Source organism: Chroicocephalus ridibundus, chromosome 13 (genome assembly GCF_963924245.1).
Source record: "Chroicocephalus ridibundus chromosome 13, bChrRid1.1, whole genome shotgun sequence".
Lineage (NCBI taxonomy): Eukaryota > Metazoa > Chordata > Aves > Charadriiformes > Laridae > Chroicocephalus > Chroicocephalus ridibundus.
In genome coordinates, this window is record NC_086296.1 from 1,974,425 (window position 1) to 1,996,386 (window position 21,962).

Below are 21,962 nucleotides of genomic sequence, written 5' to 3' on the forward strand. Positions count from 1 at the left end.
TCTTAAACTCTTTCATTTCCATTACACCATATAAATCTGACTAAGAAGGACGAGCAATTAAAAAAATCTACATGGAGATGGACACGTCAAATTCTGTACAGCTACCGATCCCATTTAGCACACGGATAAACAAGTGGAGTGAAGCTTCTGAAAACACCGACCAGGGTTTTACTAAAAACAACACAAAAAAACCCAAAACAAAACAAAAAAAACCCAAAACCAAAACACCCCAAATCAAAAAAAAAAAAGGCCACAACAACTAAAACCAACGTAAGAATAAAACCATACATGTTTGTACCAGATTTGCATGTCATAGAATTTAGGTCTACAAACAGCTTTTAAGCAGTCTTGACATTCTACTTCACAATATTCCAAACTTTCCACAATACCATCTCCACTGTCTTTCTTTTCCTTTACTATTAAACTAAACAAACCCTCATAATTTATTCCTTTATATAAGCATGCATTCCGCCATACAGACACAAGCAATAACCTTGTCACTTCTACCACTATGTTAACACAAATGTTCACCAGTTTCAGTGAAACGAGTTTGAATTGGCTCACTTAAAATTCTTTTATGGTTTGAGTTAGTCTGAGCTTTGGAACACATTCATTTATGATAGGCTTAAGCTGACAAGGTTATCCATTCCTTATGTACATAAGAAAGATGGACAAAGTAACTGCCAGCTGAGCCAGGATGACTCTCCAGGTGTATCCTGTTCATTCACAGCACCGATGAGGATATCTAAACTAGCTTTCCAGTGAAAAGTGTCCAAATGAAACAGAATTGTGCCCATGTGCCAGCAGCTGGAAAGGGAAGCGCAACCACAGACAGCTGCCCTGGCAGAGGCTTTTCATTTTGCCCTAAATTGCTGAGGCAGACTTTCAGTTTTGCCCATGAGAGTTTTAGAAGAAAGCAAGTCCTTAACTGCTCTCACCTTCCCGGCACCAACTTTATCCCTACTATGGAATCAATAGGTGAAATTGATCCAACCATGTCACTTTCCCAATATTCAAGATTTGGTTTTCATTTCACAGAATGGCTTCTAATGGAATTAAGAGCTAAGAATAGATACTAGAGGATCCCAATGGCAATTCCAGCATTAGGAAATAAATGGGAACTGGAAAGGGGAGATATATCTGCTTCCAGCAGGAGGTATAACTGATTGCATAGTCAGACTTCACTAGACAAGCAGAATTCCCGTGGCCTAGAAGTTCAAATGCCCTCTATGCTCAAGTGTATGCACTCTACTACCTCTTTTAAGGAGGTGAGAACATTCGCACTCAGTGAAGCCTTACTGTGACCCACCCGAGTCATTCACGCAGATGTGTGTAACAAGGGGTTGCTCTGCCATTTATCCCACTTGCATAATATCTGGGTATCAGCAACATCAGCAAAGCTGAAATGCTCCACTTCATACATCCAAGAGGCCTCCTGCTCCTGCTGCTATCTGCACTCAACAATATTTCAAGAATTCTGAGAAGTCCTTCTAAATCAGGACGTAACTTCAGCATAGGGAGGACCGAGCAGAAGGGTTACAGAGAAAAGATGTAGAGGAGAAACTACAGCAGCAAGCATGAAATAGGGAGCAAATATTTCAGGAAGAGGAGGATAAACAGTGACATGAAAATACAGAACGAGGAGCTGCATTACAGTTACTGAGAAGCAAGTACTGCCTACAACCTTGGCCAGTCTTTTTTCACCTGTTAAAATTACGGCATATAAACTGACCCACAGAAGACACTGTGCCCAGACTCTCTGTACGCACCCTGTGCAGGACGCACAAGTCCCATCACCGTCGCTGGGCATAAAAGCAGATGCTCCAGAGACTCTGACGCAAAGCCAGGGTCTGCTGTTCAGCGGGCCTTCTGGAGATCGATGTGGTGTCGGGGACACAGGGACTACAGAGGACATGGCGGGATTTGGGTACACAGCAGTGCGCCAGGCAAGCAATGTCACTATGTCAGAAAATATTTATAAGTGTTTGTGTATCTGTTGTTTCCACTTTCTTCACCCATTTTGCACACCTACTTCCTCATGTGCTTTTCAAGAGCCAGACAGATGGGACCGAACAGTTTCCTTCCTTAAACGGCTCTCCCCAAGACTCAGCTTACTCCTGGAGTTTATGTATGGGTTACTATGCATCTTTCGGTATCCAATTTTCTCTAATTCCCATCCTCATGAGACTTTATTCTCGGATTTTACCCTCCTAAGAGCAAAGAAGCATCAGCTGAAATTTCTGTGAAGCAAAAACAGTATTCCAAGTTAGAAAAAAAAAGTTGTATTACGCTGAAATTGAATAGAAAGGGCAGTCACTTCTAGAGAAATGTTTCTCGCCCCGTACCACAAGCTCAACCTGCAGCAAATTTTAGACGAGCTGATGCTTTCCCATTTCCTTTGACATGCAGGGGTTTTGGAAGTTTTGTTTGTAAATATACAGAGACGAGTTTTACTTACAAAACATCAACCCAGGATTTTATTTTCTGCCTGATATACTACATTTTCAGTGCCCACCTGAAGTCACCAACAGCGTCCTACCAAAGCCTCAGCAACTTGAGCCAGCTGGATTTCAGGATGAACCCCAGAGACTTTATGCTTTTCAGCTCCTCAGTTACTGGTAGAACTCACGGCCTCTGCTCTTTCACACACTTCCAACTACTCTAGACCTCAAATGTCAACGTATAATAACCTCAATCCTCAAAAATTCTAAGCTGAGAACAAAAAAAGGACAGCTTTCTGCTTTCCTTTTTAACATATCTGGCAGCAGTACTGATATCTTACTGACTTCACCCCATAAAACAAAGGGAAATGTTTTGCAAGGAATTTCGATTCCAGAGGCTGTATTCCACAGGGAGATTCCAGCAAGATGAACGTTTTTATTTCTTTGACCAATACAATAAGATTCGCTTGTTATTAGAGATATCTGTCCTGCAGTTAAAGCAAAGAAACCTCTTCTAGGTTTGAAGACTCCTCTTCCCCCGCGAAAAGGAAATTAATACATGTCTTCTAAGAAAATCGTACCTAAGGAAAACCAACAAAATGCTTTCATTTTGACCGCTTCCTTTGGTCGAGTTAGCATCACACTTGCACTTCACCTTATTTCTACTCCAGTACTGCTTCTGCTCAACAGCCATTTTTGCAGAAATCTTTGTCAGGTTCCTACAGAGCTCCAAGAGGGAATGTGCGCACTCAGCCCCCCCGCCACCATCTCCATCAGCTGAGTCAGGACATTGCCTTTCCCTGAAGCATCCAGTGTGAAAACAGACGAAAACGGGAATATTTCATGGAGTAAAGGGAGTTTTCTCTCGTTTTATTTCTTGCTGGTATTTCTCAGAAAGGAACTAAAGCTTCCAAGAAAGAGTTACATGCAGGCTTTACCCCAGAGTACACCCTTACCTTTCCTAAGACAGTGAGGCATGGCTTCGGCTCCAGCTCGGGCTGTTCCAGTTTCACCACTCCCACCCAGCCGTATTCATACAGGTCTTCCTCATCGTTGCTGTTACACAGTCCGAGTGGGTGCATCTGAAACAGAATCAGAAAGAAGCCTTTAGCCAATCAGTAGAACTCAAAAAACATGTAGGTCGCTTTTGAACACCTTAGTTTATAACAAATACGCTTTTATTTATTAAGGTGCACCAGAAAAACTGAAACATATGGCTGCATGTATGAAGAAGCTTGGAACGTTATGAAAAATCATTTAAGGCTCACAATTAAATGTGATTATAAGTCCTTTTCTCAGATATAAAATAATTAAATACAAAGCAAACCGCCTTTCCTTGCAAACTGACAGAAATACTGCAAACCATTTTGAGGAGTCACTCATAAAAGCTTTACAAGTCATAAAATCCAGAACCAATGTTTGAGAGGCATTATCACTTTTTCTTTTTAAAAATATTTGCACAATATTAACTGTCATCCTTTGGAGCATGCCTATCATGTAGTTCAAAGATACAAGAAACTTCCTAACTATTGTGGAGCAGTTTCTAGTTTTTTCTGAACCCAAATGAGGGGGAGGTATCACAAGGTGAGAAACTTCAGTCTCCCTTTAGATATTTGTGTTTCTTCCACAAGACGACAATGCATATTTGCTTTAATTTCAGATATTCAATCTCTTCCTCTTCCTTCCAATGCTACGTAGTTACTCTAATATTATTATGGCAAGGAGCTTCCTTATGCTTCAATTTTTTCACTTGCTTTGTCTTTTCCAAGTTTAGTGTCCTTCCCTAGGATAATAACTTTGTGTATAAACCAGGGCGTAAAACATTTAGCTTCTTACACTATTTACTATTTTCTCCTTATTCTCTTTTTCCCTCAACTAAAATATCAAATTTTTCACAGACCCTTGCCTAAGAGTTGCCCAGGCTTTAACACATACGCAGAAAAAGTTCTGTGCAAACAAGTCTGTACTTTATCCAGCTTCCTGTCTTCCCTTAAATCTCACCCTCACCAAACTAGCTGAAGAAAACCACAAAATAGCATCAATACTCTAACAATTTTGTTTTCTGGTAGCTGATTATAGTAGGAGAAGATTACATTGCTCAGTAATTTACATATATCACTAATCCATGCAAACTAGCGCCACGTAACGCTCACTAATCCTGCCATCTCTTCTGCATCACCAGTCTGTCAATTTGTCCTTTTCTCCAACGTCTTGTACCTTGACTTTCATTTTGCAAGTGATGTAATACAAGGAGAGCTATTTACATCATCTTGCAGGGCCTGACTTTCTGAGTAACTGGAGCAATTACTGCAAAATTGGGGAAACATGACGGTGATCTGCCACAATACAGAGGTTTTCCCACCACTCAGTATTTTTCAAGATTCATCAACCAATCCACCTGTATTTTGAGGAAAAAGCCCAGACCACCACAATACCAAGCAGATGGAGTAGAATCCTCTGCCCAACTCTTAATTCATCCTTCCTCTTTTTTTTTTTCGTTATGAGTTACTATTACACACCGCTGAGCTGTCTGTAGTCTCAGACGGATGAGCAGTTCAACACACTCTGTTTAAACGCTTGGGCCAGGAGCTGCCACTGGAAGATGAACCACTCCTTAAACTCAGCATCTAATGGAGAAACTGGACATAAGTACTGGAATGGAGAGGGATGGAGGAACTGGACATAACGGAGCACAGACATAAAACCAGGGAAGGGAGTTGGGCAGAGAGTGCTCTCTCCAAAATTGCCAGGGCATATATTCCAACATAATTAACCCCAAAAGGAGTCCATGGGATCCTTTAAGTAAACACAAAGCTTTAATCCTTATTAAGTAACTAAAGAAACGCAGAACCATTCCCTTGATGTAATTCCCTTGACATACGCGGTATCAATTGAGCTTTGAAACCATAAGCCGTATCTAAGAAGTTTCTAGTTCAAAATCCTTGAAATGTGCTGGGGCACTTCCCACATGCCTGAAAGGGCAAAACTGAAACCACGACTCAGGTGCCTTTATCCAGGGTTATAAAATCTGTAGGCATTGCTGAGGGTTTAAAATACCTTCAAAAAGAGCCGCACAAGTTTTAAGTGGGTTAGTGTTACAGAGCAGACAAACAGTAAACCAACAGAGGAGGAACATTTTACCCTGTAACTCTATCACCTAAAAAAAGTCCTGATGATGAAAAGAAAACTTCTACCCTTTTGTCCCTTTTCTTCTGCCTGCCAGGATAAGGTGTTATAGTGTTACAAACCACCACAGGAACAGCTCGGGACCTCTCTATACGCTGTCTTGCTCTTTTTTTCCCCAACCATACAAAAAAAAATACTGTCTCTACCCACTTTAGTCCAGAAAACATCTTGGAAGAAGGCCAAGAGGAACAGAAAATTCTTTCCGCAGCCTCTTTCCTCCAGAATTCTGTTATTCCGTAACAGCTTCCAAGTGTGAATAGCCCTTTAGATCAGTCTCCAAGCACATTCTGCCGTTATGTCCCTGGAAATCAGGGTAAGCCCAAAGTTGAAAGAGCCTCTTCTCTTCCTTTTACAAAGCCTGTGCTTCCTTACCTTTAAAAAGAAATTGGTGATTTTGTCCTTTTTCACTGACAATACTGGTGACACCCTGTCTCCATCAACAATCCCCAAACACCTGAGAAGACAGCCTTCCTATTTACAGGCAAAAAAAAGCTGCACATTACACACAATTCTAAAGACAGTTAAATATTTGCAGTGTGGAATATTAAATGCCTCTGAATAGAGTTTTCAGGACAATCCGGAACTGGCAACACTCAGCACTCGCTGGGCATGCCCCAGCTGAAGCTCCTCACCTTCATACACAGGGCACGTAGTCTGTGTGGCACAGAGCTCCCAGGCCCTTAGCAAAAATCAAAGTTGCATTTCTGAACGCTCCTTTTTTGTCTTCAAAAAGCTCGGCAGCCTAGAGAAGGACCTCGACCAAACTCATAAGCCTGCAAGCAGCAGAGCCCTCAAAACACAAATAAACACCATACTTCTATCAAGAACTGACAAATCACTGAAGCAAAAAGCTTTGCTAGACCTTTGGGGTGCCACAGCTAACAATGCCTTATGGTTTTAGACTTTACTAAATGGGGGGGGAGCTTTTCAACCATGATACAAGTATTAACTTGATGCATTTTGGGAGGGGAAGAGCAAGGCACAGGATTTAGCACTCCAAAATAGTTACCAGCAAACTAATGTTTACAGGGCTCAGGTGAGCTTCATGGTTAGACCCCCATGGAAAGAGCGTAACTGTCCAGAATAAAGTCTCTTTCCTGTACGAAGAGGCATGACCAGAAGAAGCAAACATGAGAACTAGTCAGAAAGGAAGATGGGGGAAACACAACATGGGGGAAACATAACCCCCATTTTTAAAAAGGAGAAAAAGGAAGACCCAGGGAACTACAGGCCAGTGAGTCTCACCTCTGTGCCCGGCAAGATCATGGAGGAGATCCTCCTGGAAACCATGCTAAGGCACGTGGAGAACAGGGAGGTGACTGGTGACAGCCACCACGGCTTCACTAAGGGCAAGCCCCCTGAAGAGGCACTCATCTCTTTCTGACAAACCACTAACCACATTCGTTGCCCCTCTGGTTCTCCACGATAAAACTGCAGGACTCTGTCTCCTGTTGTATGAAAGAATTGATCGGCAGCTTCCAAGATGATAAAGAATGGCTGCTCCTGTAGCGTAGCTTTGCAGAGCTTCTGCCTTCCACTCGGGAGGAGGTAGGAACAGACAGCACGTCCAGTGCATTCTCCCTTCCAGCAGAGGTGTATGTTGTCCAAAGAGAGAGGAAAATCTTGGAGGAAACCCCTCTCATTTCACTTTACCAGATCGGCCAAGAAATAAGACTCTGAGAAACTGCATGCATTAGGAAGGATTCGGAGAGCATCATGTGCTTCCAGCCGCCTCAGACAAAATACACATGACAGTATTAGCTGCTATCATCTGAGGCACGTGTTTCATGCAGTAGGTACCAGCCACTAAGCCTGAAATACAGAGACTGAATTTTGGAACACACACTAAACCCAAGACCAACATGTGTAACCAAATGAGCCATCTCTTTGAAAAGCTGCACAAGACTTCAAATTAAGCACGGAATATGAAGCTGGACTGGGAACAGGTAAGAATGAAGAACTGTATGAGATCTGAGAAGTATCATTTATTTTTCTGGCAAGAGGTAACTTCTGCTCAGCATTTACTGACCACTACATGGGATTCTGAAACTCCTTTTCCAAATACCAATGGCCGTTGCTTCTTGAACCTAGTCCAAAGAACTACGTTTCCTAGGAAGTTTCTGAACTCTGTCCTGACGCAAGAACCTGAAAAAGGAATCCCTGGCAAGTTTGTCAATAAAGGGGAAAAAATTCATCAGGAACTCATCTCCTCAGTACACGACTCGTCCCGTTCACACAGTTGGATTCACCCTGAGAGAAAGACATTTTCAAATTCTTGTCCAAACCCATGAATTGAACCCACTTAGAACACACACTTTTAGTCACAAGCTACGCAGGGCTGCACAATGAACTAGTTACTAGCCAAAAGCTGTGCTCTGGCCAAAAAACCAACCCAAACAGCCATCACCAAAGATTCTCCTCCAACACAGCCATGTCGGCTGCCACCGCTGCTGTGCGAGGACAAGGTGACCACAGCAAGTGGATCCCATGCTGTAGCCCAACCACCCAGGCACAGAACATCTACCTAACATTTCCTACCAGCGCAGAGAAGACTGAAGCAGGGAGAAGACCAAAATGTATTAAACCACCACATAACGCCAAAATGATCTTGCACCTATGAAACCTCAAACCCAAATGCAAAACCCAGCGCAAGCAGTAAGCAAAGCTAACAGGGTGCCGCAGGCTCTGTGCTGGCAAATGCAGAGAACTTACTAGGTACATCTGCAGGCTACAAACTCCCGAGGATTCTGTTGCATCACACTGGAATCTCAGCAGAGTAATTAACGAAACAAATTATATTATGCCAGCAGTACTCCCTCAAAGTCTGTATGTTTCAGGAAGGGACAACTGACAAAAACACTGCACTGTTCGATTGAAAACATGTGCATTGCAAAGCCCAACTGTTCTTCAACTATTTGTTCCAGTAAATCTGAATATCTACAGGACCGACACAAATAGTCAGCTAAGGGATAAGTCAGACACATTAGTCATCAGCTCTGTGTAACCATTAACACATCGAGGGAACTCATATTCAAGTAGCCAGTGTGAGCTCTTTTAATAAAACGGCCTTACGAAGTCAGTGACAGGTCGTACAATCTACAGATTTAATCTTATCATGACCAGAACTTGGGAGCACGACCTCTGTCCTCACCCTCCAGCACCTCTTCCTCCGGGCTCCGTGTGGGTTTCTGGGACAGCACTATTCTCTCTGTCTCTCCGGGTGCTCTCATCGGCTCACATTCAGATTGCAGGTTTTTTTGATGCAGATCATTTAAACCTCAAACCAGCTTCTCCATGAACCTCATCCTGATCTCATGCCTCGTGGATAAATTACCAATGGCAATCTGACCACCTTCCTCAAAATTCTGTCCCTACCCCACCTGCCAACAGAAGACATTCAATTTCCCCACCTCAAAAAAATACTTGGGTTTTTGCATGACATTTTTACAACACTTCCAAAAATCCCTTATTGTATTGGTTTACGCAGGTTTTCTTTATACATCAGCTCCTCTATTTCCGTCTTACCTACTGCAACTTTCTTCTCCCTGAACACACCAAGCCCTGCAGTAACCTTCCTGGCCAGCACCCTTAGAATCGTGCTCGTGGTGCATCACTCCGAGCATGCAGTTTCCACCCACAAATCTCTTCTCTGCATGGATTTCTCTCTGGCTTCACATCCCAGGCAACAGCATTTCATTCACACTTCATATTGAGACTCCAGTGGCTAACAGGAGAGCCAGCTTCAGTGGTCCATTCATTCACAGGGTTGGGGTTTTTTCCAATTCACACTACAATTACGGATCCCAAAGGGCCTAAACGCACACCAAAAAAAAAAAAAAAAAAAAGACAAAGGGTACATTCACGCCATGTGAAGATCACAAGTGAGCTTCAACCTTCAAGCCATTAAATTCACATGGTATATCATGCCACCAAATAGTTATTGGCCTGGCTGTGGAAGTAGGACAGTCATGTCCACACACACCAGGGTGATCCCACTATATTGCTCTGCACTAGCATGGATAAAACCAGTCTGGCATTTCTGTGTCTTACGCAGTTCCAGTAGTTTGCAGAGAGACAGAGCATGTCAACACTGTAAACAGATTCCCTAATTTCAGTTCCAGTGAGAACAAAACAATGCAACCCTAACAGATCCCAACTCTTCCCCTTTCCTGCCAAGACATCAGTTCTAACCAATTCAAGCCTGGTCTGGATAATGAGACCTGGACAGTCTTGAAAACTTCAATAACGTGCCTTTGAGACTCAGCATTACCTTCCCAAACCTTCTTCTGGTTGAATTCTTCATTATAAATTTGATTCTTTAAATCCCACAAGCCACAAAACATCATTCTTTCTCCTCCACCCTTCGGGCAGAGTGAAAATTTACCAGGCAGGAGAAGAAAGGGCAGAAGTAACAGAAGAGAGATTTAGAAATGGCTCACAGATCCATGCCGAGAACAGAGAAGAGTGAAATATGCTGTTGTAGTGGCAAAGGTAGAACAAATTCTAGACCACCTAAGATCAGGAAATAACACAGACAGCACGGTGCTTTGCTCTTCAGAGCCAGAGAAAGCCGAGGGTCGGGGGCCGGGACGTGACACGGGCTCAGCCCTCTGTCCATGGAGCAGATCACAGAATGCGAAAGGCTGAATGAAAACATGTAGACAAGAATTCAGGCCCAGAGAGGATCCAGGGTGTTTCTGGATCACAGACATGTTTCACTTCAGACACGCTAGACAAAAGATACCACGGACAAACTACAAAGGCAATAATAAAACCGATTCTTTCCTATGAGGGGGAAAGTTATCAGTAGTTTCAAATAGTTGCCATGAAAAGCAAATTCAAAAAAACTACACTGTACGAGCCTCCAAAACTGCACAAGCCTCCAAAACTGAGCACAACTCGAGTCTTTTTGCGAAGACTTGAATTCCTTATTGCTCTAGGGCCTGAACCAACAGATACACCATATTGCTTTCCCACCCGGAATGCACTTGGCGTGGATTCGTCTCCCTCCACACGAATTCACATTCCTTCACCAGACAGGCGTTTGAAATAAAATTTATGAGGTTTCGCAGTGTTAAAAAAAAAAAACACCACCCAAAACCAAACCAACCTGAACAGGGAAGTCTATCATCAGGGAAATACAGCTTCTTCTCCAAGCTCTCCCCCAGACCAGGTGTATGTGGAAGCAGCATCTGGTATCTGCAGGGAAGTGAGCTCCTTCCTCGCTCCCCAGGCGTACGGACCCAGAGCAGGTGACTCAGAGCAGACTTCAGATACTTTTGGTGACCCAGCCCCTCAGCGTCCAGCCACCACCTCCCAGCTCCAGGTCTTCGTTTCCTCCCTCCAGCTCCATCCCCCCATGGAAGCTCCTCCTCAGGGACTGACCCAATGTCTGGAGCGTATCGTGGCTCAAGTGAAATAAGGCAACGTTAAGTGTTTTACAGTGAGGAGAAAAACCATTAGCACCCTTCTGCAGTAAATATCTCCCCATCAAACCAGTCTTATTAAACACAAAAAGCGGGCTGCATGTATGTGTTTTCTTCAAAATGCAGTAAGTCACCAAACAGATTTTGAAAAACAACTTCTTTATTCACCGTTAAAGTACTAGAGGAGGCAGAGTGTCTGATTCCGAGACAATCCAGTATTTTGTTGCTAGAATCTCCAGAAATTGGATGGAAAGGAGAGATGGAAAAAGGGGCACACCCCCAACAACGAATATAGAAATATTGCTTGGAAATGCAGAGGTTTAGTTAGGAAAGCATTAAGTTCAGCTGGAGCTCAAACTGGCAACAGGTGTCAGGACCAATACAAGCACATTAACAGCGAGAAGAATTACAAGCAATACGTAAATCTGCTACTGAACAGGGTTGACACCAAGGACTAAGAAAACAAGCAACAAACAGCTGATAGTAAAGGAGGGTTGAGTTAGGGACCATCAGCGCAACCCAGACCTACAGGTGTCCATGGGATCTGAGAGGATGCATTCAGGTGTCCTGTGAGAGTTGGCTGTCCCGACTGCAGAGCCAGTCTCCATTATCTCTCAAAGGTCACAGAGATCAGGGGAAGGCCCCTGATGACTGCAGAAGGGTAAATACTACACTTATCTGCAAACACACAAGAAGACAGATCTGGCAAACTCCACAGCAGTCAACCTCACTGCAGTGCCCGAGACAATTATGGAGCAGATCCTTATGGAAGTTATTTCCAGGTATATGAAGGACAAGACGGTGACTGAAAAAGCCAGTTTGAATTTATCAAGGATAAATCAAGCTTGACCAATCTCAGTACCTTTTCTGATGAAGCAACTCGCTCCCTGGAGGAGAGGAGAGCTGTGGATGTCATCCACCTTGATTTTAGCAGAGCATTTGACATGTGTCTCCTTTAACACTAGATGGCTGGCGCACAAGATGGTGGAAAACTGGCTAAACTGGCACAAAGTCTGCAGTTATCGCAAAGAGTGGTGGTTAAAGGCTCAAAGTTGAAGTGGCAGCTGGTCACAAGTGGAGTTTCTCCAGAGTCGATATGAGGTCTGATACTGTTCAGTATAGAATCATAGAATCTTCATGGTTGGAAAGGACCTTTGAGATCATCATATATCATTTTAAACAACCCAGATGAGAGGAGCAAATGCACTCTCAGTGAAGTCTGCAGATGACAACAAACTGGGAGGAGCGGTAGATATGCCAGGAGGAAGGGCCACAAGACACAGTCACTGTGGCAGGTTGGGAGACTGGGCCACCATGAATTGTGTTAGGTTTAATGAAGAAAAATTTGAAGTCCTATATGCAGGATAGAGAAATACTGAGCAGCATTACAGGCTGCACATGGTCTGACTGGCTGCACTGTAGCTCTGCTGGAAGAGATGTGGGGCTTCTGATGGACAGCAAACTGAACCCAAGTCAACAGCTGAGGCTGCACCTGGAGCACGTGTATGGCCAGCAGATCAAGGAATGCGATTAATTCGCCGTACTTGGCATTTGTTAGACCACACCTGGAATAATGTGTCCAGTTTTGGTTGGAGAAGGTCCAGCAAAAGGCCACCAAGATGATAAAAGGGTTGGAAAACTTGACGTGAAAAAGACTGAAAGAATTCCATTCATTCAGCCTCGAGAAGTAAAGGCTCGAGGAGGTCTAATCAGCCTTAGAGGTAGCTTTAGAGAAGACAGAAGTAGTCTTTCCATGAGGGCGCACGATGACCAGACAAGAGGCAACAGGCACAAGGATACTTCAGGGAAATTCTGCTTGGATATATGGAAATAATTCTTCACCCTAGAAACAATTAAACAGTGGAACAGGCTGCCCCGAGAAGCAATGGAACATCCCACACTGGAAATATTCAAGATTCAGCTTGACAGGGCCCTGGGGATAACAAGGATGTGCTTTCAGTGGAAAGCTGTATCAGATGATCTCCAGAAATCCCTTTAAGCCTAGACTTTTCTATCATTCTTTGATTCTAAGTTCTACCCTCCAAATCAAGGTGAAAATAATTTGCAAAAGCTACAGACTTGCCATGCTGCAAGTGCCCCCCACATATTGCAGGTGGGGGGAGAACAGTAGGGTTGGTGCACTCACAGCTGTCACAATGAACTGAAATAACAGGCACTCAGATTTGGAAAGTTATCGGCAAAGCTTATTTCCACAGCGCACATACAAAGACTCTGGAATTAAAGTGACGGATTTCAAGTTTCCTTGGAAGATTCTGCTCTAGGTATTACCTTTCGCTTGCGTGATAATCTTTTCGTAGCATCAACAGTAAATTACTGTATTGGGTATAATACTGCTAAGACAGCTTCTTTCTACACCTAACGAAACCGCTCATCTCTGCTCTAGTTTTCCACATCTGTAGAATCTGAGTCAGGTTGCCCCAAATAACTTGGTTGTACATATTTTTTGTTTAGTACTTGGCTCTGGTCTAAGTCTTTCAGTGCCCTCAGATGAGGAATCTGTGGGATACCATGCATGTGGTGATGCTTGAAGTAAGAAATGAAGAACTTGTGGCAAGTTACCAGCTTCCCACTCAGAAAACATTATCACACAAGTGAAGGATGTTAAGGAAGATGTATTTTCACTATTGTGGCACAGGTCAGGATAAAGCTATTGATTCTTCCACTCCTAAGTGACAACTAACCACAGGAAAAAAAACCAAACCAAACCAAAACACAAAGTACTAGCTTATATTCAGTGAGAAACATGGAAAACTCCTGTCAGAGCACTGATGAGAGCTCAGCTCATTGCATACACCGCTATGCACTAAGACAGCCTAGAAACTGGCCCGGTGCTGTGCAATGAAGTCTGTGCTTTGTCCCAGTGGGAACTACAGATGTGACAGCTCTAGGACACGGAGCAATTACCCACGCATTCATTAACTCCACTGAAAAACACCTAACTTGTCCGTTGTCTCTCAAGCCTACTTTCCCCCAGCATCAGAACACAGAAAGAATGTAGGAATTTGGCACGTACCCAGCGGAGAACAAATCAGGTAAGGTGAGCACCCAGAGGAAGCCAGTCTGGAGCTCACTAGCAGAACTGCTGCTGTCTTCAGTCTACTTCAGTGACAAGATGAAACCCAACTGAGCCTTTGCTACGTATTGCCCTTGCTTGGCAGTGGGTAGAGAGGAAAAAAGTAGTAATCTAGAGAGGTTTCCACCAGGGCACAAAGTAAGCCTTTTTAGAGCAAAGGCAAGACACCGGGCTAACACGCTCTAGTGAGAGCAGTGACTGGACTGATTGTATAAAGAATTACAGTAGAGCTTATGTATTAAAATAATCAATACAAGACCCAGAAGGCTGCAAAACAGTCAAGTTAGTGTTGGCAGCACTCATTTTTTGCATTTCCTCAGGAATTTTACCTTCTTACCTATTAGAAGAGAAACGGCTTCTTAAGGACTACAAAAATTACTTTGCACTCCTTCTCCAGGATAGACTTGAGTTATCTCAGCTGACAAAGTCTTCCCACTGACTGATCATTGCCACTGCTGTGATTTTGATCTCCAACATAATGCAGCTACTAAAACAACTGCATCACCCTAAGACTGTATTTGTTCCTACTCCTTACACACACGGTGGAATGCAGAACTTAACTTTTCCATCTCTGGTTACTCTTCTGTATCGGCAGAGCAAGCTGTTGCCAAAAAAGTGATTTAAGATTCTTGACTGCAAGACTCCAACCCAGCGTTACTAAGACCCCACCAGAAAGAGAAGCTCAGGCTGTAGCTTCTCTGTATCAGTGCTTTTTGAAAAAGGCATCAGCAGAACGTGCCATTACAGATGAGCAATCCAAAACAATACAAATGGGGGGGGGGGGGGGGGAATCTGGGAATCTTTCAAGGACTAAAAAGTAGGGTTTTTTAAAAAAAGTTAAGGAGTTGCTATTGTCTCTGCAGCCTGATAAAACACGAGGGGTTTATGCTGGCTGCAGCTGGAACATTGCAGCCTTTTTAAAAAAGGCGAAAGCCAGAAGCATTTCCACGTCACCCTGTGCCCCTCTAGACCACGCAGCTTTGCTCTGCAGAGAGGGACGTTCGGCCTCCGGCGCAAGTACAAAATTCCATTAAAATAAAGTTTCTTTTCGCTTTCAGATTTTTTTTTCTGTTTTGAAGAAGAACATCCTGCCAAAAACCAAATCACCACAAAATGTAACATTATAGGACCCGGGCATTTCAGCAGTGCGCTTTTCTTGGCTATCAGCTGTGACCGTGCAGTTCGACCCAGCGGTCAGCACTGAACCCACAAGTGGATTCCACCAAACTTTCTCTATCGCAAGAGCATCGAGCATTCCTGAAATCCTCTCACAGTCCGCTTTACTCCAGGAAGCATGCCAAAAGGAATGATGAGAAATCCAGTAGTCTATGCTGTAATTAAATGTAAAAACAGAGATACGCAGTTGAACACATCCACCACGCAGAAAAGGCCAGGATGATTCTACAATGCGCACAGGCCGGCACTATATGCAGTCCACCAGATCCTGGGAAAAGGAGCAGTGAACTTTGAAGAGCAGCCAGAGTAGGTTTTGTTAACAAGGGAAGCAGACCTTGGCACTGACCTAGCATATCAGCACACCTGACGCAAGAAGCAGCATCATTCCCTTACCCCTCGAATGCAGGATACCAACCTGTGACTCAGGGAGCACGTGAAGTGCTTCTGAGCAACTCACCTGTGCCACGGCCCAGCTTCATATCCCTCTAGAGGGCAAAAATGCCAGCTGAAAGCCATACCTGGCAGTAGTAATGTGCCCTCAAACACAGAATCATAGGATGTGTCAGGTTGGAAGGGACCTCTAAAGCCCATCTAGTCCAGCCCCCCTGCAGGGAGCAGGGACATCTTCAACTAGATCAGGTCGCTCAGGGCCTCATCCAGCCTGGCCCTGAATGTCTCCAGGGATGGGGCCTCCACCCCCTCTCTGGGCAACCTGGGCCAGTGTCTCACCACCCTCAGTGTACAGAACTTCTTCCTAATGTCTGATCTAAACCTGCCCTGCTCTAGTTTAAACCATCGCCCCTCATCCTATCGCTCCATGCCCTTGCCAACAGCCCCTCCCCAGCTTTCCTGTAGGCCCCCTTCGGGTACTGGAAGAGGCTAAGGTCCCCCCGGAGCCTTCTCTTCTCCAGGCTGAACCCCCCCAGCTCTCTCAGCCTGTCCCACAGCAGAGGGGCTCCAGCCCTCCCAGCATCGCCGGGGCCTTCTCCGCCCCCGCTCCAACAGGTCCATGTCCTTCTTGTGCTGAGGGCTCCAGAGCTGGACACAAACATCCTCCTGCCAGGACTGCCCCAAGTCAGAGAGACGCTACAGATACCCACGAACACGCACAATAACAGATGTGTACAAAACATGTGAATTCAGCACATCTACGTAGGATTTACTGCACGGGCAGAGATCAAGTGTCCTGCCCACGCCACGCAGCTGAGCGATCCGCTGCGACAAAGCAGCTGGACGCTAATTATTCCAAACACTTTGCAAGGGAAGCTCCCGGCCCATTCAAACAGAAAGCTGGCCTCTCCTTCCTTCAAAGGGTCTCAAATGCAGAACTCCATGAAAAGACGTGCATACCCAAGATAATTTGAGGGCAGATTTCTTCTCTCAAGAATTTAAGTGCTTTGATTACGCTGAATTCTCCTACCACAGTATTGACAGAACAAAGGGGAACAAAGTCATGTTTATAGTCGTGGTTTTTCCTCTTTAAATGGGTAGAAAGATGCTGGCAAAAGATGGAGGCATAAGGCCACTAAGGACGGGGGAAACTGGAGGAAAAATTAGGAGTAAAATGATACCTTCATAGATGACTTTGGCAGAAGGCGGCTGCCAGTAGCTATGTAGTAAAACAAAAGAATTCTGGCCCTACATAGAATAAGACAGGCTCAAAAAAATGCACTAATGCCCAGAACTTTAGACATAATCATAACTGGCTGGGAAAACCAGGATTACCTTACATGCCATGAACAACTACATTTGTCCCATAGCACTCAACTGGGGACTTAAAACTGGAAGTATCAGGTCAGTGCCATATAATCTCAGCTGAGGTTAAATGCCTCATATGGAATTCCAAATACGTTGCAGTAAGTTTTCTAGCAGAAAATGGAGTAAGTAGTACAAAGAGACCCTGACAAACGTTATACAACATAACGGGGTCTATTTGTTCAACCCCAGGGAGTGTTTGGGGCCCAGAAAGAATGAATGTAACTACTCAAAAGCCAAAAAAAAAAAATACAGTTGATTGAAAGTGTTGATATAAGGAATCCTAGAAGAAATTTCCATTTGCACTGGCTTGCCAAAAGCACACACGATGCACACTTACACCAGGAATTCAGCTGGGTTGAAAGGGTGAGTGTGGTGAGCCCCTGGCCCAGGTTGCCCAGAGAAGCTGTGGCTGCCCCATCCCTGGAGGGGTTCAAGGCCAGGTTGGACGGGGCTTGGAGCAACCTGGGCTGGTGGGAGGTGTCCCTGCCCAGGGCAGGGGGTGCCACTGGGTGGCCTTTAAGGTCCCTTCCAGCCCAAACCGTTCTGTGGTTCTATGCCTGGACAAAGATCATCTCACTTAAAATAGACAAGTTATAGCAGAAAATGAAGGAAGGGGGAGAGAAATGTTCTTGCATGCACTGAAGGAAGACTACAAAATGAAATCCAGTAAATATCATACTTTTACTTTATTACCTATATATATATATATGTATACTTTTATTTATACAGCAATTGCCAAAATGGATGACATGACAACACCCACATTAGGAGCTCCCAGAATACAACGCACAGACTTATAATCTGCATGGCCGACTTTGGCTCGGGTTGTATAAGAATAAACAAATTACATGAAGGTAGGTACTGAAAAGACACATCAATGTTGGATTTCCTTTAGAGAAGTAGCTGTGGGAACTCAAACTTATCCCTGCTCTTGTCCCATGAAGTCTCTTACTTCCAAGGGAATAACCTATGGCTTTCACTAGCTTACGTCTTTATTTACCACTTCTGTCAGGGGTGGAAGGAGAGAGGCTGGGTTTGCTGGTTGTTTTCTGAGCAGATAATCCTAGGAGATTCAAATAAAAAGCAATATTCCAGTATTCCAGATAAGGATGAATTAGCTAGATGCAGAGACCACAGATGCCTCCCACATCCTATTCTCCCAGTTTTGGGTGGCATGCCGCACTGAGGCATTCCAACTGCATACACAGGCACATCCAAGATATTTTCTTCGTGTTTGCTGTAAAATACGCTGTAACGTGTGTGACTCCTGACTTTATTAATCAATATTCAACAGCAATGTCAACTGCCATTCTGCTCTCCATGCCCAGACTTTAATAAAAGCCTGAAGAAACTCAGATAGATTGAGTGCTGATACAGGTAGCTTAAAGTGATTTCATCACTGAGAAAAAAAAGACCATAAAATTTGTAGAAGCATGGAAACACCATTAGTGACAATGTTCTCTATGAAGACCCCTCACCTGTTCACCTTTTGCTGTAGTGAAGATGTGACATTTATTCCTATGCTTTGTTCGATCCCTGATAAGGCCTTCTTACCCTACAGCTACTGGTTCACGATGAGACTCTCATGAAGGATTCTGTCAGTATTTAGCCAAGCCTGGTTGTTTGGATTTCCAAAAGTAGTCAGTGTCCACCCAAAATCCAACCCAGCCACGAGAGTCCTGGTGTCCCTCTCCGTTTCACCCCACAGCCTCCGTTAACAAGGTGATGGATTTTGTGCCGTTGCTGAGAGGGCGCCTTCAGTGGGGCCAGAGGGAGGGAAGGGGAACACAGAACATGCACAGGGAGAAAGGCTGCCCTATAACTAAGAACAATATTGTCCTTAAAAAGAGGGATGGGGGAAGGGAACTGATGCGAGGAGATTGTCACAGGAAGAATGCAACGTCGTTGCCATAAAACTAATCAAACTTACTTTGTCCTATATACAAATGCCAAGCAGAAACGGTGCATTTCTGCCAGAAACCATTTTCCATATGCAAGACAACATTTTATCCGTATAGAGAGGTAGAAGCCACAGAGGGGTAAAAAAAAAAAAAAAAAGTTGAGACTGCAGAAAGAAGTGAGGCTTAAAACGCACAACACTCCATCCCATCCCCCTCCCCTCACGCCAACCTCTCATCTATAATCCAACACAAGAGAGACAACAGGCAAACAGCAAGAGGTCATCTTCAAAGGGCTGGTTGCCAAGGGAGGCCAGTGGAAAGAGCGCAGGCATGTCCCCATCAAAGTCCGGCAGCTGTGAGAGCCACAGAGGTGCAGCCTCCCCCGGGGCTGCAGAGAAATTCAGAGATGGAGGGTCCCGCTGGAGCCGCGATACACGGCGTGCAGCACGCGAGAGAAGGGTTATGATATTTTAATCCTTCATGCATTTTTGCACTTCAGATACATGAACTGGTGTTTTTTAAGCTCATCAAGATACATCCTCTGGAATCACGGCAGAAGGCAGCACCAAGGACCAACTTTTTGCTCTGTTCAAAATTGAAACTTTGGCTCAGTGACTTAACACAGAACAGAGACGGAAAAGGTAGAGCAGATAATGCGCAGCCAGCTCTAGTTTCGTTACGTCTCACAGAAAATACAAATACATCTCCACAGGTGGAGCCTGGGAGACTGTCCCACAATAAAAACTGCCTGCAAATACTACCCAAAGCACGAATCGTTTTTCTTGGAGAAAGTACAAAATGATAACAGACTCCTTGCTACCTGCAACGTTTGCATAAAAAAGAGAAGCCAACGTATGGACAGCCGCAGATTCTAATTCTCAGAACTTTAGCTCTTTGTATTAAATGAACACATGATGATTGCATGTAAAAATTAAACCCCTTGTCCTCAAATACAGGAAAAGAAGCTGCAAATGCAAGCAGTGAAATCTAACAGATTAAGTAAAATCAGAAAGGAAAGAGGAATCAACATTGCTGTATTATGAAAAAAAAAAAATTGAAAATTATGACTTTTGTAGTTCCCAGAAGCTAGGGACTAGTTTGTTTTAGAAAAATGATTGTGGCTTAATTAGCTGACAGATCTTCGAAATACAGTTGTTGAATTATCAGATAGTGATAGAAATAATTTTGTTATATTTACCTCCCACCTCATGCCTAGAATCTTCCCCAAAACACACAAAGAAAGGAAGCAGCTGGCACTTGCTAAGGCTGAACAGACACACTTCTTTAGCACGCGTTTTGGAGCATGAAGTTTCAGCCGCCGTCAGCAGACAACGGTAGCTTGAGTGAAAATTGAAATGGCAGAGTTACATGGTCTGAACAGACCCTCTGGGTTGCAATGCAAGAGTCGACAGGAAGGAAGGTTTTAATATTTAGAAAGTTCTCAATTACCTCCTTGACCGAAAGCCAGTCTGGCAGCACCCCCAAGGAAGCAGACGATACACTAGTGATACAGTACTAGACCCGCATTCCTCTTAGCATGAAAAAGGGTTTTCCAGGCTGAGACAGTATTTCATAGTCTAAAGATCTGCCCTATTTCTTCAGTCAGCACGTGAACTAGTTTTTGAATATTTACATTAAGACTCTTTCAAGATTCTGTAAACCATACAATCTCTAGCTAACAGAAGTTCCTTCAGCCTGGACCTCAGAAGATGCTCTCGCAAGTTTTTCAATGTGAGGAAAATACTGATCCCCTCCACTATGGCAAGGCACATTAAACCGCCTAAAACAGAACGCCGCTTTTGTGTCTTTCAGAGTTATGTGCTAACGTTGATTAAAAAATGAAAGTCTGTTGTCAGCAGACCTAAATTCAGTACGTAAGTGTCTGCATCACCACCAGAGGCTTTTAAGAGACTGGAACCATGGACATGTTGCAAACCCTACATACTGGACATTTATTCAGCGTTTTCCATCCCTAAGAGCAGAGCAGAGAGTAAGGAGTTGGTGTGTGCACGCACCGCAGAGCTGGCCTCCACCTATCCCACACAACGTGATGGCCAAACTTGGAGCTGTGGTGCTTACCTGGACATTTGTCACCATGTCATCAACATACCGAGTACCCCAGAGAAGGACTTCCTTGAGAACTGAAGCACTGTATACCAGCTTTGTTTCCTTCTGTGAGCACTCCTAGCATGGCTTACTCTCTAGAAAAAAAAAAATCACCATCTCTGAGACTGTGCCTGGGAGATACGCTCTCAGCTCAGTGGCCAGAGTAATGATTTCTCAGTTCCCAGAGCAAGCAGCACATCCCCAAAGCACAGACCCAACAGAGGTCAGATCCTTGCACCTGCTCCTCTCACCACCCAGACTAGACTTTCCAGCAGCCGATCTTCTTCACATTCTCCCTCAGTTGCTCCACCTACGTGGCATTGTTTCTAAGGAATTGTATTTATTCTTCTGTCTTAGAATGGTTTGGGTTGGAAGGGACCTTAAAGACCATCCAAGTGCCACCCCCTGCCCTGGGCAGGGACACCTCCCACCAGCCCAGGCTGCTCCAAGCCCCGTCCAACCTGGCCTTGAACCCCTCCAGGGATGGGGCAGCCACAGCTTCTCTGGGCCACCTGGGCCAGGGGCTCACCGCCCTCACAGCAGAGAATTTCTTTCTGAGATCCAATCTAAATCTCCCCTCTTTCAGTTCAAAACTGTTGCCCCTCGTCCTGTGGCTCCCCTCCCTGCTCCAGAGTCCCTCCCCAGCTTTCCTGGAGCCCCTTTAGGGACTGGAAGGGGCTGGAAGGTCTCCCCGGAGCCTTCTCTTCTCCAGGCTGAACCCCCCCAGCTCTCTCAGCCTGTCCCACAGCAGAGGGGCTCCAGCCCAGTGCTCCACTCTTGACATGAAACCACCGGTGCTGCGTACTCTGTCCAGTCTTGTTCCGCACTCCTCTGCCACAAATCACCCCGTAGTCCCCTGTTCAGAGACAGTCTA

At 44.5% G+C, this 21,962-nt stretch overlaps 1 protein-coding gene across 1 annotated transcript in view; it reads right to left on the reverse strand.

The window, feature by feature from the left end:
* The window catches only part of ZNRF3 (zinc and ring finger 3), an 87,223-nt gene that overhangs the window by 32,418 nt on the left and 32,843 nt on the right, over nucleotides 1–21,962 (reverse strand). Inside the window, exon 2 of the mRNA XM_063351258.1 lies at nucleotides 3,398–3,523. Within this exon, the coding sequence (XP_063207328.1) occupies nucleotides 3,398–3,523 (126 nt within the window). The remainder of the gene's footprint in view (nucleotides 1–3,397; nucleotides 3,524–21,962) is intronic.